This window comes from Anser anser, assembly GCF_964211835.1.
Source record: "Anser anser genome assembly, chromosome: 20".
Lineage (NCBI taxonomy): Eukaryota > Metazoa > Chordata > Aves > Anseriformes > Anatidae > Anser > Anser anser.
The window spans coordinates 4,682,352-4,706,980 of NC_139741.1; the positions used below are offsets into that span (position 1 = coordinate 4,682,352).

At 59.6% G+C, this 24,629-nt stretch overlaps 3 protein-coding genes across 7 annotated transcripts in view; 2 read left to right on the top strand and 1 right to left on the bottom strand.

Annotated features, from left to right (window-relative positions):
- Nucleotides 1-1,514, bottom strand: part of ABR (ABR activator of RhoGEF and GTPase) — a 35,252-nt gene extending 33,738 nt beyond the window's left edge. The window contains exon 1 of the mRNA XM_083806433.1: nucleotides 1,107-1,514. Within this exon, the coding sequence (XP_083662559.1) occupies nucleotides 1,107-1,464 (358 nt within the window). The 5' untranslated portion in view covers nucleotides 1,465-1,514. The remainder of the gene's footprint in view (nucleotides 1-1,106) is intronic.
- A 2,028-nt stretch (nucleotides 1,515-3,542) lies between these two features.
- On the top strand, nucleotides 3,543-6,848 carry BHLHA9 (basic helix-loop-helix family member a9). The gene has a single exon (XM_083806470.1). The coding sequence runs from the start codon at nucleotides 5,067-5,069 to the stop codon at nucleotides 5,757-5,759; it is 693 nt and encodes a 230-aa protein (XP_083662596.1). The 5' UTR covers nucleotides 3,543-5,066; the 3' UTR covers nucleotides 5,760-6,848.
- Nucleotides 6,849-7,957: 1,109 nt separating this feature from the next.
- On the top strand, nucleotides 7,958-17,945 carry TRARG1 (trafficking regulator of GLUT4 (SLC2A4) 1). Of its 5 annotated transcripts, none has more exons than XM_083806457.1 (4): nucleotides 7,976-8,436; nucleotides 10,254-10,387; nucleotides 12,323-12,455; nucleotides 13,039-17,945. In XM_083806457.1, exons 1-4 carry the CDS (start codon nucleotides 8,050-8,052, stop codon nucleotides 13,312-13,314), a joined length of 930 nt encoding a protein of 309 aa, XP_083662583.1. In that variant the 5' UTR covers nucleotides 7,976-8,049; the 3' UTR covers nucleotides 13,315-17,945. The 5 variants fall into 5 exon arrangements, with proteins under 5 accessions (XP_083662586.1, XP_083662583.1, XP_083662584.1 ...); XM_083806458.1 differs by having other exon boundaries at nucleotides 13,117-17,945; XM_083806460.1 differs by lacking the exon at nucleotides 10,254-10,387 and having other exon boundaries at nucleotides 7,958-8,436.
- Nucleotides 17,946-24,629: the final 6,684 nt, after the last annotated feature.

The window sequence follows — 24,629 nt, forward strand, 5'->3', positions numbered from 1 at the left end:
CGAGCCCAGCACGGCATGGAGACACGATGCCGTCCTTTGGACGTGTCACCTACAGACAGCTGAGGAAGGCGAAACGGAAGCTGAGCTGCTCTCCACCCCTGTAGACTAATGCGATAAATATAAATTAAACTAAGTATTAAGCACAGTTTGATGCTGGAGTGTTTGCTTGTGCTTAAACCACCGCTACGCAGCTTTCTTACAAACCAACCCCAAACAATTGAGCAAGAACCAAACTAATTCAAGGCAGCTGCAGAATTAGCTCCGCGAGAAGTGCCATCCCCTAGCTGTCAGGACGGTGTTTGAGCCGGGATTAAAGCACACGGGATGATGCAATAACAACTTCCAGGCCGCTGGAAGTAGGACAGCGTGACAGGCGACAGCGCTGGCTGTGCTGGCGGTGCCACGAAGCAGCCAGCAGCTCGCCAAAGGACGTTGTCCTCAGCGTGCCCGGACACCTCGGTGCCCTGGCGTGCTCCTGTTTTAGCAGCTCCAGGACTTCCCCGGGGTGATTGCAGGGTGTCACCCAGCAGAGGCGTCCCTGTGAACCAGGTCACACCTGGAGGAAGTGACTTTTGTGCGGTGTCCCAGCCCCAGGGGCAGCTCCCGAGCCAGTGGCACATCCCCAAGGGCCGGCTGCACCCTCCCTCCTCACGTGCCCAAGGACGGCGCCTTGGCACGGGGCACCCCTGGAAGTGGGACAGGGAGAGAGGGACAGGGACAGCACGGGGGCTCGAGGTGACATTGACTGATGGAATGAGGGCTCGGGGTGGCCTCGGCTGCGTGACAGCGTGGGGTGCCCTTGGGCGCGTGACGGGGCTGTTGTAGGGAGACCACCAAACCTTTGGCCGTGCCGCCACACGGAGCGTGCCGGCCACACACAGGGGGCTCAGGACGGGGTCTGGGGGCGCGCTCCCTCACGGCACCCCTCGCACACGTCCCCGGGGGCCGAGGAGACACCGAGCTTGGTGCGGCCGCTCCTAACACCACGGGGCACCCCGACGGCACACCGGGGCCTCTCCGCGCCCCCCTTCCGCGGCTCGCCCCCAGCCCCCCGGGGGCGCTGCCGGTGCCGGTAGCGGTACCCGCAGCCGTGCCGCGGCACCCACCTGCCGAGGACGCGTCCTCCGCCCCGGAGCTGCCGTCGCTGCCTCCCTCCGGGGAGCTGCCGCGGGGGGCGGCGGCCTGGGGGCGGCGGCGCGGGGCGGGGGCGGCGGCGGCGGTGCCGGGGGGGCGCGGGGGGGCGCGGGCGAGCGCCGCCTCCAGGTAGAGCACCTTGAAGCGCTCCTCGGCCAGCGCCCGCTGCAGGCGGCGCAGGTGCCGGCGGCACCGCTCCAGCTCCCGCTCCATCGCCCGCACCGAGCCCAGCTCCATGCGCGGCGCCGGTTCCCCCGGGAACTCCTCCTGCCAGTGCCGGGCGAAGTCTGCCCGAGCAGCCGCCGCCGCTTCCTCGTTGCCCGCCGCCATCCCCGGCCGGCCCCGGGTTTCCCCGCTCCGCCGCCGCCGTCAGCCTTCTTCACCTCCTCCTCCTCCTCCTCCTCCTCCGCCTTCCGCCCCCCGCCGCCGCCGCGGGGCCTGACGTCGGCTCCCGGCCGGCCCCTCCGGCCCGCCCCCGGCCTCAGCACGGCCCCGACGGGGCGGGGAGCAGCGCTGCCACCGCCCCCGGCACGGCCCGGCACGGCCCGGTGCGGTTACCGGCAGCCGGAGCGCCCGGGACCCACCGGAGGAAGCCGCTTCCAGGCTGCCGGGTTGCGGCGGGGGCTCCCCGGGAGCTCCCCGGAGCGCCGGGAGGATGCTGAGGAGGGCAAGAAGCTCCCGGTGCTGGCAGCGACCCGAGGTGACGGCACCGACAGCCCCCGGTGCTGCACGAGGCCGGTACCGAGCCAGCAAGAAACGAGCCTCGATGACGGGGAGCATCGGTGGTGGCACGGGGCTGTCCTGCCCCAGCCAGCGTGTGCCCGTCTCCTGGTGCTCATCGTCATCGGGGCGGTGATGACCGGACAGTGGCACGTGGCCTGGTGATGCTCTGATGGTGACACTTGGCCTGGTGATGCCCAGACGGTGGCACTTGGCCTGATGATGACACTTGCCCTGAAGATGCTCTGATGGTGACACGTGGCCTGGTGATGCTCTGATGGTGACACCTGGCAAGAAAGGCTCCATGCCACGGTGCACACACTGCATTCAACCCACCGTACCCCCAGCACCCCCGCGCCCCACGGGACAGGTTTTGCTCCCCACGCCCCGGGCAGGGCTGGCATTTTCCCTGTGCCACGTGAGGGACACAGAGGGGGTGACTCACAGGTGGGTGACTCACGAGCCCGTATCCCTCGTGGCCACCTGGCCGTGGCGCAGCAGGAACAAAGCACCCTCTGTTTACGCACAGGCCCCGACGGTGTCTCAAGAGCCGCCACCTCCATCCCTGCTGTGGCTGCTCCCTCGCCACCCAGCCAGCCTCCACAGGCTCCCTCCAGCACAGCCTCCCTTGGAGCCCCCCAAATAATGCCTTTGGGCTGTGGGACCAGCCAGAGAGGTGACACTGGTGCCCAGGTGAGGATGGGAAGGTGCCCGGTGCCAGCAGTGCCCTGTCCCGTGTGTCCCACCCTTGGGAGGTGGCGTGTCCCCGGGGGCTGAGCCCCTTTGTGGAGGCTGGTAGGAGGAGGGCGTGCTGTGGGCGGCCTGATTTATGCTTGGCAGTGGATAATTGCAGCCCTTTCATCAGCTGTCAGACAGACGGGCCCGGCAGAGCCTTACGACGGATTGCTGGCTGCCTGTTTCAGCCCATAAATCTCCCCGGAGCAGGGCGATAAATCAGGGGGGGCTGAGGGAGCAGCCCCGGGCGGGCGTCCCTCCCCGCCTGCCCACCCGGTAATGGGCACGTAGGTAGGAAACGGCCAGGACAAGGTGGGGACGGCCCGGCGGGATGCACTAATTACAGGCAGCAGGTGGCATCCGAAGAGCCGTGATTTACGGGGCGGCCTTGCCTTCTTCCGAGGGCTGGGGCTGGGTCCCCGCGGGGCCGGGGCCAGTGGAGGTCCCCAGCGGCTCCCAGGGCTGTGGGCAGGACGGGGGCACCATAGGGGTACCACGGGGTCTGCAGGTGGGCACGGCCCTGTGTCTGCTCCATGTTGCACGGGCCAGCATCCAGCACCAGCAAAATATCCCCCTGGCAGGGAGCCGTCCTGCTCGGCTGCACCTCCCGTTGGCATTTCTCTAAGTGTCCAGCACGAAACCACCCCAAAAAGCCTCTCGCTCCTGAGCTGGGCTCGCTGCTGAGCCAGTGGCCGGGGGAGCACTCGCACCAGTGCAGAGCACCCCTGAGCGGCCAGAAGGCCACTGGGAAAAAGAAAAAAGAGGGCCACGGTGAGCACAGGTGGGTGTTCGGAAATATTTGCAAGCTTCACCTCCCTTTGAAGTCCCGCTGCGTTGTCCTCCCCGCTCCCCCAGGCCCCGGCTCCTGATTTATGGGGTTCCTGGAGCAGAGGCACCTAAATTAGCTCCCACTTCAAAGGGCCAAGAGAGGAGAAGGGCAATAGACAAATAGCCCCCGCTAATTGTGGCTATTGATCAAACCCAGTCCAGGACGATCAGATAGGAAGGATGGATAAGGGGGGGATGTTATCCCACTTTTGCACCAGTAACCCCAGCAATTTGTCACAACAGCTCCGGGGCCATTTTTCAAACCGTCGTTACCCCGCTCTCATGGGGGCGTTCAGCAGCTGCTCGCTAATGAAACGGTGGGCGAGGGGCAAGGGGATGTGAAACTGCCTGGAAGGCTCTGGGGATGGGGGGATAAACCCACCGGGGGCCAGGCAGGCAGCGTGCCCACCCCAGGGCCAGAGGTCCCCTGTGTCCCTGCCATGCACGCTCGGACGACAGGGCCCTGGCCCTCCCGACAGCCAGGCTGGGAGGTGTGGGGAGCAAGGAGATGCTTGCAGCATCATTTCCCCCCCCACACACACACCACCCCAGCCCCATTAAACGCCGGGCAAACCCACCAGCGCCGGCCCAGCCAGCTCTGCCCCCAGGCCCCCGCTGCTCCCCGGGGACAGGAAGGCAGGAGGCAGGTAGCACTTTAGCTCTTTTATCACCTGCCCGGTCCCCCCACGACATTCCTGCTTCCTGCTCCGCGGGGCAGAGGCGTGCCAAGCCCCCGCATTCCTCTGCTCCCCGCCTGCCCGGGCCCCACCGGTGGGGGGGGGGGGCTGCTGCTGCTGCCCCGGTCCGGCCGTGCCCCCAGCTCTCCAGGACCCCGCGGTGTGAGCAGCTCCAAAGCGCTGGCTCCAAGCTCCTTCCACGCTCCAGCCCCGTCCCTGGGGCTGGTGGGGCCGGGGGGGTGCTCAGCTCCTCCTGGGAGGAGGTTTTTTAGGGATGGGAAGAGGGTGGGAGGCAAGGCAGGGAGCTCCCCGGGTACTGCCCGCACCATCCTGCCCAGGAGGTTTTTGCCTGCTCCTGGGCTCAGGCACAAGCCTGGACGCTGTCCTCAGCAGCCTCTTTACTCTGTGCCTCAGTTTCCCTCCCTGGGAAACAGAGGGCAGCGGAGAAGCCCCAGCAGCAGTGAGCGTGGTTGAGCAGCCCCCGAGCCCCGTGCCAGGGCAGCGATGCCCGCGGGCTCTGCCCCAAAGCACCAAGTGAGCTTAGGATTGACCCAGCCCAGGCCGAGCTGCCCCGCACAGAGGGCAGAGCGATGTGGGGAGCTCCTGCAGGGCCCAAACCCCCCCGCAGCAACTAAAGCAACCCCTGCTAGGTGTGCTTGAGAGCCCTGCTTCTCCTCTAGGACCCGGGAGCAGCAAAATGTAGCCTTTAGCTGGCTGCCCCCCGTTCCCACTGCAAACCCCGTGGACCCGGTACCGGTGTCCCCGCTCCGTCCTGGCACCCCCGTGTCCCCGCAGGGCAGGCCGGTGTCCCCAGGGCAGCACACCTGGGGGAAGGTGTGGAGGGGCTGGGACGGAGCCACGTGATGAGCTGGGGTTTTTAGGGGAGGCTGCGTGACCCCGGAGGAGTGTCTGCCAGCCTCGCGGGAGGCAGGACCGCAGCAGCACCTCGCCCCGTCCCCACAAGCCGCAGCCATGTCCCGAGCAGCCGTGGGGAGCGGTGTGGCACGGTGGGGATCCCCTGACGGCTTGGAAGGGGAGCAGGAAAGGGGGGCTGCACCCCAGGTGTGCCGTGGGCAGGACCTGTGGGACCCCAAGGGGAGGGAAGCAGCCACCCACCTGGGGGAGGCTGAAGAGATGAAGGTGAGGAAGAGGAGCAGGCCGGCGCGCTCCAAGGCCAGGAGGATGGCTGCCAACGTCCGAGAGCGCAAGAGGATCCTGGACTACAACCAAGCCTTCAACGCCCTGCGGCTGGCCCTCAAGCACGACCTCAGCGGCAAGAGGCTCTCCAAAATCGCCACCCTCCGGCGAGCCATCAGCCGGATCACGGCTCTGTCCCTGTCCCTGCACGGCGCCGCGCGCTGCTGGCCCTGCGCCCACTCCGAGTGCCGCGGCCAGGGCGCGAGGGACGGCCGCCCCCGGCTCCCTGGTGCCGCAGGCTATGGGGGATATCCCCCCGAGAGCCAGCTCCAGCACCACGAGAGCCCGAAGGAGGATCGCCCGGCAGCCAGCAATGCATTTTATCCCGTCGGGAGCCACCAGCTTGGTCTCCGGAGCAGCTGCCAGCACAAACACACGGGCAGCCTGCGAGCCCCCCCGGCGGCACCGCTCCCGTGGCAGCTGGGGGGGTTCCAGAGCTCAGGCTACCAGCGCCTCCCCATCCACTGACCCTTCAGGCTGGGAAGGCGAGACGGTGCCGGGAAGGTAACGCAGCCGAGTGACAAACGGGGCAGCGGGAAGGGACCTGGGCAGGAGAGAGGTGGGACACGGGGCTCGGCGCGGTGCTGTGAGCCCAGCGCACGGCGCGGTGCCCGGCTGCGCTCGCTGCTCTGCAGGAGAGCTCAGAGCTGGGGGACGTGGAGAGCTTTGTTTTCCGCTCGAGGAATCTCTGTGTTTCTTTGTCGTGAGGTTTCCCTGCTGCAAGTTGTCACGGTTATTTATTCTCCCTTGCTTGCTTTGTGAGAAAACACGAGTCAAAAGCCCAGCGTCGGGGCGCTGCCTGTTAATGCGCGTGAGATGGACAGATGGGCCGCGTGGATCGCAGTGAGGCTGCTGGCTGGGGGACAGCTCTGGCTCCGGCTGATGGAGCGGGGGAGCAGGAGCTGGGAAAGGGTCACTCGGTTGTACCTTTAATGCTAAGCCCATCGGTGCACATATTGGTGCCCGGGCAGATCTGCAGGAGAGGTCGAGGAGCTCATAAACCCCACGCTGCCTCCTGACGACTGCAAAGTGGCTCCCGCGGGAAGGTCTGGGACCGCGCTCCTGGTCAGCCCAGCCAGGAGGAAAGGGGGGCTCAGCCCTGTGCTCCCCGAGTGCCAGGCTTCCTCCTCCTCCTCCTCCTCCTCCCTCAGTCCCAGCGCGGGGTGGGGGAGCTGGGAAATGAGCCCGGCGGAGGAAAGCTCCCAGCAGCCAGGAGGGAGAGCTCTCCGCTCAGCGAAGGAGCCTCTCAAAGTGCTGACGGTGTGAGACATCTTGGCTTGCATCTCCAGGAGGTTCCCCTTCCCAGGAGGGGCCTGCAGCGATGGCTGCTGACGGAATCCTGCTTCTCCCACCTGCAGCACCCTGGTGCTGGGCGGCTCCGCCATGGGGTGAGGCTGCCCCATGGGGTGAGGCTCCCCCTGCACCAGCTCCCCCTGCTCTGCCCCTGTCAGCTCTCATCGCACGCCCAGGAACACCACGGGGCAATGAAGTGAAAACCGGCCATAACCCTACACGAACCCCTCTCCACCCAAATTCGTGTTTCCAGTTTCCCCCCTCCCCCCCCCCACTTCGGTGTTAAAGCAAGACAGGTGGAAACAGATGCCCGAAAAAGCAGGAGCGGGGGAAAAAAGGCCTCGAGACCCCCGAAGCAGCATCCCTGCATTGCTCTCGGGTTCTCGGTTAGGACACGCAGGCCCCTCTCCAGGCTGTGGGGTTGGAGAGGCGCTGGGACCCCCCCCGCCGGGCAGGAGCAGGCGGAGGGCGCTGGGTGCGCCCGCAGATGGCACTCACCGCCTGGGAAATAAATCCCTGGCGAGCCGGAGAGGAAAAAATCAGAACCGAAGACAGCCTCTGGAGCCCAGCCGGGTGCTTGCGGTCCAACTCCCGGCCCCCCCCCCCCCCCCCAGCACACCGCCGCCCCCCTGGGGGCTGCGCTCCGCTTTCCAGGACGCACCCCCCCTGCGCCGGCACCCTGCGGGTCCTGGCTCCTGCTTTCGTCCCTGTCCCGACACCGCTGTCCCCCAGCTGGGTCTGCAGGGGGGCACCGCTGGGGACCCCCCCCCTCCTCCGCCCGTCCCCAGCACCGCGTCCTGAAAGCCCGGGGCGAGGCCGAGCGGGCTCCGAAGGGGGGGGGGGGGCTGGAATCACGGCGGAGGGGAGGGAGGACACGGGGGGATTCCCCCCTAAATCCCCCCGATCCCACCCCACCCGACCCCAGCCCAGAATCCCAGAATCACCTAGGTAGGAGGAGACCCCCAAGATCATCACCTAGTCCAGCCTCTAATCCCGTCCCATCGCATCCCGTCCGATCCCACCTCTCCCCATCCCATCTCTCCCCCTATCCCACCCCATCCCACCCCACCCCACCCCATCCCTCCCAGTCCCATCCCACCCCCCCCATCCCACCCTCCCAACCCCCCCCACCCCTCCCAACCCCCCACCCCTCCCCAACCCCCCCCCCACCCCACCCCACCCCACCCCACCCCCTCAGCCCCCCCCCAGCACCCTCCCCGCGGCCCGACGAGCCCCCCCCCACCCCCCCGGCCCCCCCCAACCCCCCGGTCCCACCCCCCCACCCCCCTCCCCGGGGCTTTTGGGGGCGTTGCGCATCCCCCGCTCCTGCCCCGGGGGCCGAGCCGTGCTGGCCCCACCCCCGGCACGGCCTCCCCGGGGGGGCGGCGAGCCCCGAGCGCAGAGCGGCGGCGGCGGGGAGCGCTCGGAGCCCGCTCCGTCGGGCCGGGCCGGGCCGGGCCGGGCCATGGCGAGCGGCACCGCCGCGCCCCCGGGCTCGGGCTCGGGCTCGGGTTCGGGTTCGGGTTCGGCGCTGCCCTCCCGGCTCCAGGAGACCGAGAAGCTGCTGGCGGCTACCGAAGGGCTCCGAGGCTCCAAATCCTTCACGGCGGCTCTGGCCGGCGAGGCGGAGCGCAACGGGCACGGGCTCGGCTACAAGTCGGTGTCCGTCGGGCACCTGGACGCGGCCCCGCTGTCGCCGTCGCGGCTCAGCCTGGGCAGAGCCTCCTCCACCGGCACCAGCACGGCGCCGCCCGAGCAGGGCCGCCCGCGGGACTACCTGGTGCTCGCCATCTTCTCCTGCTTCTGCCCCGTCTGGCCCATCAACGTGGTGGCCCTCGTCTTCTCCATCATGGTGAGCCCCGAGCCACGGGGGGTGCTGGGGGGTGCTGCTCGGGGCTCTCCGGGACAGCAAGCGGCGGGATGGGGCGGGGGCAGCCCGGGCTGCAGGATACGGGATGATGCGGGACGTAGGGTGAGGCGGGAGGTGGGGTGCGGGATGGTGTGGGGTGTGGAATGAGGCGGGATGCAGGGGGTGGGATGAGGTGGGCTGTGGGAGGAGGTGGGAGGCGGGATGAGGTGGGAGGCAGGATGTGGGGCGATGTGGGATGCGGGGTACAGGATGATGTGGGATATACGGGATGCTGCGGGATGCCGTGGGATGCAGGGCGATGCGGGATGAGGTGGGATGTAGGATAAGGGATGCTGTGGGATGCAGGATGGTGTGGGATGCGGGATATAGGATGCTGTGGGATGCGGGATGAGGTCACAGCCGTGGCAGGGCACACCAAGCCCCTGTGTCCCCGCGGAGCACTGCTCCTCTCCCGGTGGTGCCAGGCAGCCCACAGCCTGGTTCCCGGCTGGGACGGAGCAGCGAGGCAAAGCACGGGTGAGGGCTCTGCCCCCGCACCTCGCAGCCCAGCCCCGCAGCACTGGGGAGACCCCAGCTGGGAGCTCGCTCCCGCTCCCAGGCACTCCAAAGGGACGGGCTGTGCCTGCAGCTCCTGCACTTGTCCTAGAGAAAAAAAATCCCCATTAAATATCCCCCACAGCTCAGCTCGCGCACCGACATCGGAGCTGGGGAGAATGCAAGCAGGCAGCCTCCCACCCATCTCAGCAGAGCCTCGTAGGCACGGCCACCCCCTTACCCACTGCTTTACACCCCCTGGCACCTTTTACACCCTTCATTCGCCACCGAGGCGAAGCTTTCCTTTGAAAATCAGCTCAGGGCGAGCACTTGCCTGCTCACCACACCAAAACACAAGGGGGAGGGGGGGACACAGCGCTTCCCGAAAACCAGCAACAACTTGAGGAGTCAGTGGCAGGTGCTGCAGAAAGCCCTCCGGAGAGACCAGTTTCCATTTTGAGGCAGAATCACCATTTTTACCAGCTGCCATCTGCACGGTGCAGCTGTGCGGTGGCGGCCGCCCAGGCAGCGCGCGGGGAAGCCGGGCGGCCTGGTCCGGCTGGGCGAGAGGGAGAGCGGCCGGCGGGGGCTCTCACGGGGATTTTCCAGCCCCATTAACTTTCAGGCAAAATAAATCCTCCTCCCCGCGAGGCTAGAGCCCCCAGCGGGGCGGGGATGTGCCTCGTGGGCTGCATGAGCCCCTGGAGGGGACGAGCAAAGGGGGAGATGAGAGCTGAGGCCCTCGAGCCCCACCGCCCGGTGCTGACGCAGGGCTGGGGGAGGATCGGCTGCTTCCAGCCCCCCTGGGACATCCACCCGCTGCCACCCTGTGCAGCTCGTGGCCCCCCCCATTTCCACCAGCCCCATGGGGTCCCCATCTCCCTGGTGCTCCTGCAGCCACAGCAGCTCTCAGCACGTCAGCTGGGGGTCCACCTGCTCACACCAGGCACAAATCCAGTTCCCAGCCACGGTCGAAGCTCCCGCAGGCCCCGGTGCCCCCCTGGGATACAGGACGGGGGTGTCCCACCACCTGCAAATCGGGACCTGGGTGTTCACCACTGTCCCCGTGCCTCGCTGGCAGCCCTGCTGGGGGAGGCAGGCAGCCTCCCCGCGACGTGCTGGCTTTCCTCCGGCTCCACGACTGTGTTTTTCTTTCCTAAGTCAACGCTTTTTGCACAGGAAAGCTTTTCTGGGCACTAAGCGGCAACCGGGGAGGGAAGCAAATGAAGGCTGTTGGATGCGGTGTCTCATAAATCATTTTTCAGGCCCTGCTCTTGGATCACCCCAGGGCCCATGGCCAGGGGTGGGGAAAAAAATCTGCTCCAGCCCCCAGCCTGTTCCTGCTTACACTGGTGTCATGGAAAAGAGCAACGTGGAGGGTCTTCCACCTCCCCTTTGGGTGCGTTTTATTGACAAAGCGAGGGCCTGGCAGCTCCCAGGGGTGTAAGTGCGGTGGGTACGGAGCGACGTGGGAGAAGCCAAGCCGCACGTTCCTCCTTTAAATGGTGCCTCCATAGATCTGCGTCTGATGTTGGCTTGTACCTCGCCCGGAGTGGGTTTTCAACACAATTTAAGCGTTGAGGATTAGTGATTTGTTCTGAATAACTGGGGGTGGTCAGCGGAATGCATCCAAAGCCAGTTCCTAAATTGTGAAGGGCTGTGGGAAGAGGCTGTGCCAGGTTGGTTGCCTTTGTCCTGGGACTAGGAAAAGTCCCAGAATTTACAGAAAAGTAACCGCCTTCATCTGCAACGAGACCGCTGGGGCTAGCTGTTAGGAGAATGCCCTCTGAGCAGGGGACAGGACGAAGGCAGGGACTATCAGTGGCTCTTCTGAGCCACCTGGACTCACGTCTCCATGCCCAAAGCGCGGAGCTCGGCACCCCCGTGGCATGCTGCCCCAGCCCCCAGGCATTTCGGAGCTCTTCTGCCTCTTCCAGTCTTGATTAATAAACAAAATATTCGTGTTTTCATGTAGAAAGAAAACGTTAGCATCACTGATACCAGGCAGCTATAATCAAACTGTTCCACGCCGATGAATAATATATGTACAGTAACAAATGCTGGCTAAACACGCCGTGCCAGTGCTGATGTATTTTTCGTAATTGTTCAGGATAAATGATCAGTAAACACTTCCAGAAGCTGCGGCGATAAATATGTTGAATTTGTTAGCCCATATATTTTGCTTGGAAGACAGCTAAAATTGCAAATGTGTTCCACCGCAATCTAACCCACACCCTGCAAAAATATTACACTTGGTTGCAAACATCTGAGCCTATAAAAATCCCAAATGGAAGGAGCTGTCAGGGAGCAGTGCAGGGACCCTGTCAATCCCCGTGCTTCCCTACTCTCCCCCAGCTCAGCACCACCCCATGGAGCTTCATTTTGTCACCTCCTGTTCTATGACACAAAAAGGCCCCTGGCTGCGTACCACTGGTTTTTGACATTGCCAAAGGTGCTGTAGAGACCGAAAGAAAGGAGGTCGTGAGCTAAGCCAGCGTCAGTGCTGGGGAAATGGCTCTGCCTGGGATGTGTTAGCACAGCCGGACATCTGCGGGGCTGCAGCCGCCTGCGTTAACCCTAACCCTAACACTAACCCTGGTCAGGACGTGGCGCTGGAGCTGTGCTGAGCCTCCCAGCCCTTCATTTCCTTCTGTTTTAAATGTGAGAGGGCACCTTTTGTGGGGCACTGCATCTCAGAGATGCGTTTTTAGAAAGGAGAGGGGGATTGTTTAATACCCTTCCACCTTTAACTCTTGAGCTAGCTTCTCCATGCGGAGCTTCGCTGATTTTAGCGGCCACATCCCAGAGCCAGGGCTCCTGGCTGCAGGGCTCCTGCTGCTGGGGCCTCCAGCCTCGCCCCCACACCGACAGCTCGTTCCCAAAGCCAGCAGCCGCAGCACTTTGTCCCTTGGGGACCTCCCATCACGATGCTGGTGCCTGCTGGATGTGCTCCTGCACACGGGCTGCAGCAATGCAGCAGCACCCCTGGGGGACACAGCCCCCGATCAGAGCCCCCTGTAAGTGAATTGCTTTTGGGAATTCCAGAATCTCAGCATTTTTTTTCCCCATAAAAGAGCCAGAGGGGGCTGGGGCTGGGCAGTGGGACAGGAGGTCCCACTCTGGGGACACCTCTTAGTCCCTCCGACACCAGGCAGACCCCGTCCCATCCAGCTCCTGCCCACGGAAGCATCCCCGCGGGGCCACCCCAGGGCACCAAACTGTCAGAGACAGGAGCCCAGGCCCCTGCTGACACAGCCGCTCTCATTTTGGGGACTGCAGCCAGAGCATCGCCCCGGCACCGTTCTCAGGAGCCCCTCTCTGTGCTTCCCCCCAGTCGAGGAACAGCGGGCAGCAGGGGGACATGGACGGAGCGCGGCGCCTCGGCCGCATGGCCCGCCTGCTCAGCATCGTCTCCATCGTCCTGGGGACCATCATCATCGTGCTCTACGTTTCACTCAGCATCAGAGGTAACATCTCCTTCCCTTTTTCCCTGTCCAGCTCAAGCAGGGACCCCACGTGGTGCCTTGGGTGCTGTCCCCAGCAGCTTATAGGGCAGCCCTGCCTGTAGGATGCCCCGTTCCCACCCCAACCACAGCGTAAGGGCACTGAGGTCCCCCATGGGACCGCCACCACCATCACCCGTGTGTGCAAAATACCTCGGAGAACGGGTTGCTTGTGGTAGCAATACACACTGTGTAGGTGACCAGGAGGAGAAATCCCCCCCAGAGCTGCCCCATAACCGGTGTCTGTAGGAGATCTCCCAGGCAAGAGGCTAAAACCCGAAGCCTTGGCAAGGCTGCGGTGGGTTTGGAAGCGTGTAGTGGGGTGAAAGCAAAGGGATCCAGCCTGCCCAGGGGTGCAGTCCCCCGGTGTTTGGGGACCTTCCCCGACACAAAGCCACCTGCCAAGAGCAGCAGGGCCGCTGGCAGCGCTGCTTGGGCAAACGGGAACCTCGGCTCTCGGCCGCTCGAATCCAAAGCCCGAGCCAAGAGCATCGGGGACATCTCTGTGACTGCTGGAAGCTGCCCTAAGCCTCTCTTTATTTTACAGTTTCCTAGAAGACATTTTAGCATGCAAATACCTCGAAGAGGAGGAAGACAACTCTCCTTTTGGGGTTTTTACTTACAGCCTCACAACAAAAACTTGTCACAGCGTAGGGGGGCCGCCCTGGAGGAAAGCGCGCTTCTGCTCCGCCGCCCCCTGGGAACGAGCCTGGACGAGGGCTGGGACGAAAACATCACGAGGAGGGATGGGGAAGAGCTTCGGGTGCCGAGTGGAGAGGAGAAGGGGGAAACCCACTACCTCATTCCCCTCCAGCAAAACTGACGGAGCGGGGAGACAACTCCTGGCAAAGGGCAAGGAGGGAGTTTCGGGAACGAAGCTTATTTTAAAGAAAACCTAAGGACGGACCAGGACACTTTGAGGAATCCCCTCTAAGAATTTTGGCACAAGCGACTGTGTTTTTGGGGGGGTTGTTGGTTTTTAAATCATTACGTTATCTGTCTCTACGACAAAAAAAAAACAACAAAAGCTCAAACTGCCATCGGGAGCGGAGAGCTGTTGGGGGCAGGAGGAAAACCGAGCTGTGGGAGCCCAGCTCCGCTCAGGGCAGATCACAGCCACAGGAGCTGGAGAGCGTGGGGGTTGCTTTTGTATTTTTGATGAAAAAACAACAACAAAAAAAAGAGACAATGACCATTTGCATGCCTTTGGGAATGCTCTCCACGTCTGTTCCTACAAGCTCTTTTGTCACTTGCAGCAGATGTCGGAGCCGGCAGAGCAGGATGCTGCCGCAGCAGAACGCCAGGCTCCTCCTCAGCCGGCCCCACGGTGGGGATTTTAATGGAAGGAAACATGCTTTCTCCGTGCAACCACACATTTCTCTCTCTGGGCACCTGAAGCGAGGTTAATGCTCGTGGCGCTGAGGAAAGAGCCTGGTTAATCTGCAGCAGCGGCACCGAGGCACGGAGAGCCCATGCTATCCGCTCGAGCGTTTATGTCCTGCCCTGCCCATCAGCCAAAAGCAGCGCGATCCAGACCCTGTTGTCGTCTGTGCTCATCTCCCCTCACCCCGCTGGGCTTCAGCTGATGACCTACCAGGAGATTTTCAGAGGTGCAGAGGGGTTTAGGATCCCTGCTCCTCTCTTTCCCCCTCCCGCGCCCTTCTGCGTCTCTGAACATCTCCAGCATCCCTGGAGCTGGCTGGGGCCGGTTCCACAAACGGTATTATTTTTTAATGTTTTGTATTTAACGACATGTAAAGAACAATGACTTTTTTTGCTCCTCCTGATCTGCCTGGGCCCCCCCGTGCCCTGCCAAGTCTTCCACGATGCGCGGCCCCCTCTGCCGTCCCCATCCCCACCTCCCGCCCGTCCCTGCCGCGGGCTGGCACAGGCTCTGGTACTGTATTTGCCACCCAGACTATGCAAGGTCTCACCTCCTGTCGTTGTACCCAGGCTCTGTAGATGGCTCCTGGCCATATCCACTGGCTCCGTGTTAGCTGAGCCTCTTTTTAGCAAAACTTTGCTGGTACGATTACACAACCGGGAGCTGCACCCCCGGCCTGTCCTGGGGCACGAAATGTTTTCCCCTGCTCCCTGAGTTAATCTGGAAAAACCTCAGACCAAACCCAGCACGTCCAAGGGCTTTGCCTGCATGGGGGATTGCTGCACAGCACAGCAAGGCGTGCCAGGAGAAACCTCCCAGCGTGCTGGCACCCCTGTCCCTTCCAAGCTGGTGAGCACAAGGGGCACGCAGGGAGGCAGCACGGAGAGCTGCAGGCTGTAAATCCTCGGTCTGCAGTGCCCCAGGGGCATAGCTGGGAACATTCTCCTGTTTGATTGCTCCTCATTACAGAGTTTTCTCTGGCTAGATGTTCTTTGGACCTAGGGGATAGGGGAGCCAAATCCCCTGGACACACTGCTAATGTTTTCCTCTAAGTTCAAAGGGGTTCCAGGGACTCAGAGCAATAGCATGTTACTACAGCACTTTCTTGGGCTGCCTCCCCATCCGCCCCTTTGCCTGTGCTTTATTAGAAACTACAAGCTTCTGAAAATGGACCAAATTCACTACCTTCCTTTAGCACTTCTGTTTTCCGCCCTTGGTGCTAGGGAAAGCTTTGTGCTCAGCCTGGTGCCGCGTCCGTCAGGGTGCTCCGTGGTTTCTGCTCTTGTCCCCGCTCTCACCAGAAGCCTTCCCTTTGAGACTAAACCCCTCATCTTATGGATGAGCTGTGGATGCTGCGTCTGTCCATCAGATCGCCAAAAAGTTTCCTTCTTAAGCCCTGAACCCGAACGCTGCTGGCTGGCTGAGGTGCAGCTTTGTCCTGAGCCACTGACAGCCAGCGTTATGGCAAAGCCAGGAGGGATCCCCTGAGGACAGGACAGGCCGGCATCCAGGGAAAAGCTACAGCACTTGGGAGCACCAAATGAAGGATTTAAAAGCTATTTTTATCATTACATAAAGCCTTTCCTCTAAAGAGCCCGACCTTCTCTCCTACGGCTAACGACGAAGCCCCGCAGCCCCGCACGCGGCGGCTCGGCGTTGTGCTCTGCTAAAGGCACAGATGGCAAAGTTGCTCCGAGTCACGTGCATGAGCAGCTCAGAAAAGACAATGTTTTTTCTTTCTCCTCATCAATATAAATAGGAGTGAATGCATAATTCCTTGGAATCTGATGTTTCCAAAGGGATCTGTACAACCACACGCGCACGCTGCATTTCAGGCCGGGCTGGGAGCCCTGGCGCAGGCAGGGGATGGTGAGTGGCCGCACGGAGCTGGGCTGGAGAAGTCCCTGGCTGGAAAAGTCCCTGTCCAGAGAAGCCAGGAGCAGCAGAGGCACTAAAATTCAACACCCGAAACACCCACGGTGATGATCTGGTGCACGCACCCACATGGGGTTAGTGCCTTCTGCCCCAGCCTGGAGCACCGGGCTGCTGAGGCGACTGCTTCGCAGCCTGGTATTACAGATAATAAAACCGAAGACACTTCAACTCCTTTCCTTTTTTTTTTTAATCTTCTTTCTGGTTAGAGCCAATTGCGCTGCTCTGCACTCTTGAATACACCTTTCTGGGCATTGTCCTGCACTGAGATCCAGCCGAAAGCTCTCCAGTCACTCCTGACATAAAGTATTTCCTTTCCTTGCAATCCCGCCCTTGAGTCGCGCCAGAGAAATAAACTCCTCGGGACCAGCCGGACACGGAGGCTCTTCCCCTGCTCTCCAACAACCTCCTGACGCACTTTGCAGCCTGACCCTTTGCGAAGCTTTTGCCAGGAGGCCCTCGGGAAGCTGCTCCCTGGGGCATGCATGGTCTCACCCTGCTGCGCCAAGGAAGAAGCCGATGAGCCCCAGCCCTTGAGGGCACCTCACACGGGGTTGCGTCACGAGGAGCAAAACCCTGGCAGAATCCACCCTGAGGCCACTGGGACCCAAGTTTCCTCCTTTGGGCTTTGAACCAGGAAGCAAAAACACCCCTCACGATTTTTTGCCAATTCAGTGCGAGCACCTTGCTTTGCACGTCCAGGCACCACCGCTCCTCTCCCGAAGTTTGTTTTTAGAGCGTGGATGGGTGATCACAATAAATATATCACAGAAAGGCTTCTCCTCCTCATCTCCACTCACAAGACCCATTGCTTGTGTCACAGCTCATTGCCACCTGCTGCAGCCTCCCCTAGGCACACACGTCAGCATCAAGCTTTCTGTTTCCGACTAAAACACGAAATCCTCAGCATCTGGCCAGCTTCTCCCCCCAGCAAAGCAGGGAAGAGGCGAGCTCCCCGCGGCATGGTGGCCACCCAGCCTTACCTGGCAGCGCAGTGCGGCTGGTAGGAGGACGGCACGCTGAGGAGATGGAGAAGCTGGGAAACGCGGCTATAAGCGAGTCCGAGCAGGAGCTGGGATCGACAAGTGTGAGGTCCTGGTGGGACAGAACCACGCGGATCGGGAAGGAGCCGGCGCGCGGAGCTGCGGGACCCCGCCGGCACCCAGCCTCTGGGGTGCCTCTCCCCAGGGAGGCCCAGCAGAGCCCCTGTTGGGCTGGGGGATGCTGGAAGGACGTGCTGGGCTGAAGGAGTGATTTGCAGACAGGCTTATCGTCCTTCCAGCAGCTGGGAGGATGCGGAGACCGGTATGGGTCAGCTAGGTTACGGCAACGCAGCTGGGGAACACCTGCAGAGGAGACCAGAGGGATTTTAGCACAAAGGGAGGAAAGCGGCAAAAGATCTGCTTTTGGTTTGCTGCGTCGTCCATGCCCTGAGGGCTGGTCCCATGGCTTTCTCTTCGAATCCCCCAGCCCTGCACCTTGTTGCTGACCACGGCCCAGAGCCCCAGCCCAGGCCCCACACTCCAGTAATCGCAGATTTAAGGTTCGTTTTCTTCCCGCGCACATCCTTTAATTTTGGCGAAGACAGATTTGGACTGAAAACCCCCATGCTTGGGCACAAGCCAAAGGGTGCAGGGGGGAAGCAGCCTTTTCGAAGTGGGAATATTTGCAAAGCATTTGCTAACGCCAGTAGGTAGCAAAACTCCAACCTATAAATACCCACGTGGGATACGAAGCACCAGGAAGGGAAAATGTGCAGTACCCCAGGGCAGCCCCGATGCGGGGCCACGCGCTCCCAGACCCTGCACAGTGGTGCCAGGGCAGGATCCGTGCGTGGCAGCGCCGGGGGCATTCCCCCCGCTGCTGTAACCACTTCCACGCACAGCCTCAGCCCCTCTGAATTCCAGCTGGAAAAGTCGGATCCACAAACAGCACGAACAGCAGGAATTTCGGCTGGGCACTCGGGTTTGCTGATAGGTGTTTCTTTCCCTGCAGGACGATGCGGTATACCTGACATACTTCCTTTGTATTTCTTGGCATGAGAAAAAATTAAAATGTAACATGCATGGTCACAGCTGAACTTATTTCTTCTGTCTATACAAGAAAAAAAAATAATTAAATTTGAACTAGCCATTTAATTATCGCTTCTCACTCCAAGAGGAAGGAGATCAGCGGGTATTTGGGTGCAGTGGGTTGCAAATACACACACAAGCAGCTGGCAGCAGACAGCAGCACGTCGGAGAACAGAAGGGACAGAGCTCAGCCCGGTGCTGCAGAGAGGAGTGGTGCTGAGCTTCTTGTGGAGCACAGCCACCATGGAGGTGTCTGGCTGGTGTGCCACCATACTGGGCAGTGCCACCAGGTACATCGGTGCCACCAGGAACCCCCCGTGCCTGCAGCACACAGAGGATGGGGAGCAGCAGCCAGGAGCTGCTTCACACTGCTGGCCCTGCCACCGCAGTTCTGTGTTCTGGTGCACGACCGAGCGTGGCAGAACACAGATGAATACCAAACCTCCTCAAAATCCTGAGTTATCGATCAAAACCATGGATTTCATGAACGAACAGCAATATTTGGTCCCTACTAAAAAAAGCCTAAATGCAAGCTGCTCCTCGGAAGCAAGCCCCTTGTCAAAGTCCCTTAAACCAAGGCGTGACGATTCATGTCGTCGCCGAAAGCATCGGCTGCAGCTCTTTCCCTTCTCACCCACAGGTGTAACACACCTCGCGCCCCACCGGCGGTGCTTGTGTGTGGGCACGCCGGTCTGCCACAGGATCTGTGCACAACCACCCCGTCCAGCATCCCTCTGGCAGCACGGGGAGTCAGCTTCTAGCTCTCCTCTGCAGCACCGTGCCTGCGATGGGACGGGTTCAGCTCTTCCACTCCCGCAGCCAGGGTTCGGGATTCATCGTGCCCGTGCTGCAGGGGTGGTTGCGGTCCATACCCAAACCCCTCAGCCTCCAGTGGGGCCCAGGAAAGCTTGGGCTGCCTGCCATTTTCGTAGGCAGCGTTACGATAAATACCCTTTTCTTTCCTGAGGAACCAAGCTGTAGTTTTGGCTGGGGAGAAGGAACACCCCCCCTGCTGGTACTCAAAGCAAGAGAAAGGTGCAAACTAAACGTTTGTAAACTGCTGGGAACACAGCTCCGTTACCCTCCCATGCACCTCAGGAAGCAAAGGAACAATAATTAGCCCTGGATCCGCCACAGCCCAGCGCCCTGAGCCCACGCTCGGCTTGGGGTGCCCGGTAGGAGGCCGCACAGCCAGGCTCAGCCCCCCCTCCATGCCCCATCCCTTCCACAGCACGCTCTCTACCTCCTACTGGGCCCTGCGGGTTGCTGACACCTGAACAAATTAACCCTATTTCTTTGGTGTGCCTGTTCCTTTGAAAACCACAAGCCTAGCTACATCTGCTGGTTCTCACTCCTGACTGCTCCCCTCGCACTGCACCAGTGCTGATGTTCAGCTTCACGTAGCAGGGTGAGGATTTCGGCTGCTCGAGCTGCTCTCTGTTTTCAGGGATCACCACCCACGAATGCTTACAGCCAAGCAGCTCCAGCCTTCCCCTCTGCTGCGGCTGATCCCATTTGGCACCGAGGTCAGGCCTGGCACGAAGCAGCCTCCCTTCCTGCCTCTGCTCGCCCAGAAGCTCTGCAAGCTTGAGCCTGGTGCCAGGGAGGTCCAAAGAGCCACCTTTGTCTGCTTTGATAGAGAAGCAACTCAGACAGTTAGAAAATTCAGTGTCATTCACTTATTCTTCAGCAAAACCAAGGGCCTCATGCACAGCACAAGGCTGGACAGAGCAGCCCCAGTGGGGAGAGCTTTCGAGGAGCAGAAAGAGTTTGCATCTCAGCATGCTGATGTCTGAGGTTGCTTTAACCCCATCGTTGGCCTTGTCACTTACTGCTTAAGGATTCCAGGATGCATGAAGGCTGAGCAGCAAAGGAGGATATTTTTGTCCTGGAGGAGGAGAATCTTGCTAGCATAAAAAAAAAAAACAACAACACGCAGAGAGTGGAGAGATCTCCCTTCGATGGGAGCATCCCCCGAGCATCCTGACCATGTCACTGAAGCAGCTGGGCAGATGCAAGCTCCAGGCTTCAAAGACTGAGGCTGACAGCCTCTGCTCTGATGTTTTGCTAAAGAGCTGGGAGTGCCAAGTGCTTTCGCCTCCTGTTTTATTAATACGCTGCTCTGATGGCTCATGTATAATAGATATGCCAAGGAACATCAAGAGGTTTACATCCCATTTCCATGTTGCATATGGTTTCTACTAAACGCTATAGGCTCTCCATTCACCTCTTTAAGTTTGTCTTAGTTAATGAATTTGCTTGAGTTTGGGGGTTCAAGCAAGGGACAAAAAGTTGGTCACCAGTTCTTCATCTGGTTTCTATGACTTTGCTGTACATGGGAGCTACAAATTAAGCACAGGGAAAACGAATTTGCTCTCTCATTCATAACACTGGATGCTGCTGCAGGAAGTGCAGTGAAGGGCTTGGCACAGTGCTTGTGGGGTGACCAAGCCAGAGCTCAGGGTGCTGCAGCCACCCCAGAACCAGGCGGGAGCAGCGCGAAAGGGCGTCCGAGCAGCACACAAACACGTCTGGCTCTGTTAAATCACCCTCGTCTGCACAGACATGAGGGGCTTGGAGCTCCATTCTGGGCCAAACGAGACAGATTGTACCCCAGTCTTCTCCCTCACAGAAAGGTAATTAGCTGGAGATGTTAAGACCAAATTAAGACTGCCACCGACGCAGGCAGAGCCACAAAGCATCATCTTGCGCATCTGCGCAGGGCTCTCCACCAGGAGCCTAGCTGACCCCACAGGCACAAGGCAGACATTTCCATCACGTCCCAAGCTCATATTTTTTTTTTAATCAGACATGACATATTCTACAAACTTTGTAGCAAGAGCGGTGGTTAAAACGCATACCACTGAGAACAGAAAAAGGCAGCTTGTGCAGCTAAGTACGAATTGTCTCAGCAGATCAGGGCACTGCTCTAAATCGGGACCTTCCCCTTCTGGTGGTTACTGCTGGATGCCTCAGAAGATGAAATCTCCCACCCTGCAAGCTCCAGATTACCAAAAATAGAGTCATGGGGATTTCTCCGTGAGCCAAGCTACCTAGTTTATGTGCTAAAATGTGAAGACTGATGGTCCTCATTGTTTCCAGCTTAGCTGTAAGGTTAGATGCTATTCTTGGTCAAGAGCTGCCGAACGTTGCTGAAGCTTGTTAGGTTGTTTGCTTTAATAGCACACAGCGTGAAACAAAGACGGGAAGTCTTCACAGCAAAATGCCTCCTTCTGCTGAGCTCGCTGCATCTCACCGTGCCTTGGAGAGGTTTAATTATAGGCTGCTGGTTCTAAAGCATTTTCTTCCAATTATTTGGTCTGAGGTCCAATCCCCTAAAACCCGTATGTTACGCTCCTTCCCAGCGAGGATCGATGCAAACGGATCGCGTCATCAATTTCATCTGGGCAGCAGAAGGAAAGAGGGCAACTCACCCCCTGCACCCTGACAGGTTTGACGCGGCTGGGCTAGGGCAGCAGCAAACCATTAAAAGGACGTTGGGAAGACATTTAATCTTTAAAGGATGCTCTATTTAGACCTCGATTTTGTTTTCCACATTGCAACATGTACAGAGGGCGTAAGCTGGAGCTCCTGGAGCTGAACCAGCAGCAGGGGGACACACAGGATCCACCCCCCCGCCCCACTCCCAGTGCTGCCGTCAGCACCATGCCCGCAGAGGGGCCAGGGCTCAGCCTCTGAGCCCAGGAGCATCCTCACCTTGGGCAGGGCGAGGAGCTCACCCCTGGGTGCAGCTGAGCCGTGGTGGGAGCTGCACAGCAGCCCAGCACTCAGGGACGTTCACCTAGCAAACAGACAGCTGCCTAGGAGGTGGGGACTTTCAAAGGCCAAACACACAGACCTGAATGAACAGAAAGGACCCAAAAACCAGAATCCCCACAGCAGCACCCCTCACAACGCTCCTTCCCTCTCCCACAGCAGAACAGCTCAAGCTGAATATTCCTGGACAAGAGCAGATGAACTTATTCATCCCCCCAGTTCCATTTATTTAACTCTGAGCCAGAACGGAGACGGAAAATTATTTATGTTCCCTGAAATGCACGGAAACTCAGGGAGAGGTGGCTGCAGACCTCAGCCCTGCTCTCAGGCACAGACCCAACCCGGAGGAGCCATCCCTGCCTGCAGAGCCCCGTTTATTTCGGGAGGGCAGACACGCCAGCACCGCATGGCCTCCGCGGGAGGCTGGTGGCCCTCCTGCCTCCTCACAAGCTGCATTTCTTTACATAAGCGAGGCGTGCTTTTATAGGCCTGACTCACAAGCCGCCCCATCTCGGTAATATTTTAGAGTAAATTTAGCGCTGGTGAGACATGCCTGACCTAGAGGGAACTCCCCTCGCGGCACAGCGGGGAAATATCCAGGCCTGCCCCGTTCTGTGCCCGACCTGCCTGGCGCCATCCGGCCTCGAGGGGAGGCCGGGCCCAGCCCAGGCCTCAGCCTGGCAGCTCCAGGCCTCTGCCACGGCCCAGCTCCATCGCTTGGTCATCACCAGCCTCCAGTAGCAAGAAAGCCCTTTCACAGTCCTGTTCCTCACTAACGTAGTGAGTGTTTGTGTGGCAGCAGTCGGACCCCGCCAGGGACACCCCATCACCGTGTTCCCGATGCCTTTTTCTACCTGCAATGTTCCTGAGCACCCTGCAGAGCTCCAAGAAAAGGCTCCCTCAAAAACGTGATGTTTCAGCAGCATTTCACCCCGAGAGAAGCCAGCTCAGCACAGGTCCACAGCCCGACAGGTCTGTAACAGACTGACCCAGGCACATGTACCAGTAACACCATCAATTTCCACAATACAGCTGGCAGCTAAATGGGATTTGGGTTTGCAGCCAGCAGCGAGGAGCCACCAGGTTTTTCCATGTATCTTTAGAAAGACAAAAGATGAAGAACACTGTCCCCGCTCCCACAAACCTTGCACCAGACAGATGGGTATGGGCAAGGAAGATAAGAAAAGAAACAAAACATCTGAAGGCAGTGGTCAACCTGATGGCAGCACTGAGGACAGAGCATGCTGGGCTTGCGCACCGAGGTGGGTATCATCCATGAGGCTTCAGACAGAGCTCCAGGTGTGGTTTTGATTGATAAGCTTCAAGTAGCTTTGGGACAGCCTCTCTGGACTTCAAAGTAAGGATACATTTTTAAGAGATGAAAATGATGAGACCAAAAGCAAATTCATGTGTTTGAAATGTTGAGTTGAAGCCAAACACCCAGCAAGCAAGGGAGGAGGATCTGAAGGGCAGCAGAGTGGAAAAAGCATCACAAGATGCAAAGACCTGAAAGGAGTCAATCAGAGAAGACTTCTTAACATCACACCACTGGCAGAGAATTCACAGGACGTGAAAGTGGAAAGACAACAGGAAAATAATACACAATGAGGGAACTGCAAATGCTGCTTCAAAGGCAGAGGGACTGATCACAGCCAGAGCTTTCCGCCTGCTATACTCGTAGTGCTGCCAGAAGCGGGTTAGCAAAGCCTCAGGGTCCCGTTAGGAACAAAGACCAAGGAGGGCGGCAGTGACAGGAAGACACAAAGGAGGAGATGAGCGCCAGCACACAGGTGTGGAAGTCTCAAACAGCCTGCAGAAGGGCGAGATGAAGGCTTCAGTGTTCAACGAGCACATCCCAGACACTGCAAGCAGTCTCTGTGCCTGAAGCCCCCTGTTCTGGATAAGGGAACATTTGGTAAACGTTGAGTTTTGAATGTTTCAACAGAAAATCTCCAGTCCACACAGCAGCACATCTCCCGCATTCAGCCACACAGATAAAACAAAGCCACTCCCGTCTCTCCTCATGAATATCTCATGGCGTGCTCGGTTCCCTCTCAGCAGGAAATCTGCTCGGGGAATCGCACCAGGACCAAAGGGGCAGAGCAGAGCTGATCCATAATGCACGAAGAGCCCGAGGTTGTCAGGAAGGACAACAGTTTGCAACACAAACAATGGTACTCTGGGAGGTGGATGGTTAAAAATATAAATCTTACGCTTGTGCCACTACGAATTATTGACTGTACGGGGAGTTGGAAAAAAGGATTCAGCTCCATTAATAATTTACTTTCTAATCCAAGCGAAGATGGAATTTTATGCACCACTTATTACCAGCGCCGCTGCTGGAGGAACGAACTGCGCTGCCCGCTGTCGGAAGGCAGAGCCGCCTCTCCGTTTGCAAAGCGGTTTCTGAAGTTAGTTCTCCAGCTTGGAACATCCAGCCTAAACCTTCCCTTGAGAAAGGATATGGTCATTCCTGAATATTTAGTAGGCACATTAAGGACACACAAATTTCTCTTTAAAGCAGCATTACAGGCATAGCACAACAGCGCTGAGAGGAAGCTAATGACCAGCTCTTACGCAGATGGACAGGTATCAAACCACCACCCAGACTTTCTCATTTGAGAAAAGAAATCTGAGTGACGTTGCAAGATGCAGCAACCAGTTACAGAAACATGAAATACCAACAAGTGGAGGAACCCTTTCCAGTTCTTTGGGCATGCCGTGGCCTGGTTTGAACACCCAGGGACGGAGGCTGTCCAGAGCGCAGCAGTGCTGGGTAATTGCACGCTGTGACAACTTTGTTGTGAGTTCTTACAACTGCTTGGTCTGCGTTCGAAGTACTGGCTTATTTTGGGGTTTGTGTTGTGAGAGAAGGGGGAAAAAAGGTATCAAAGCCCAGAGAAGTGTGTTAAAAACGGGGACGGGGAACACCCCAACAGCTTCACAACATCAGTTTTGTTGTGTATTTAGGAA

What these genes read in the sequence shown, in the direction of transcription:
- BHLHA9 (XM_083806470.1), top strand. Translation starts at nt 5,067, where the DNA reads ATGTCCCGAGCAGCCGTGGGGAGCGGTGTGGCACGGTGGGGATCCCCT.
- TRARG1 (XM_083806457.1), top strand. Translation starts at nt 8,050, where the DNA reads ATGGCGAGCGGCACCGCCGCGCCCCCGGGCTCGGGCTCGGGCTCGGGT. An exon ending in CCCTCGTCTTCTCCATCATG is followed by an intron (nt 8,437 to 10,253) that starts GTGAGCCCCGAG and finishes ATCATTTTTCAG; the next exon opens with GCCCTGCTCTTGGATCACCC. An exon ending in GTCTTCCACCTCCCCTTTGG is followed by an intron (nt 10,388 to 12,322) that starts GTGCGTTTTATT and finishes GCTTCCCCCCAG; the next exon opens with TCGAGGAACAGCGGGCAGCA.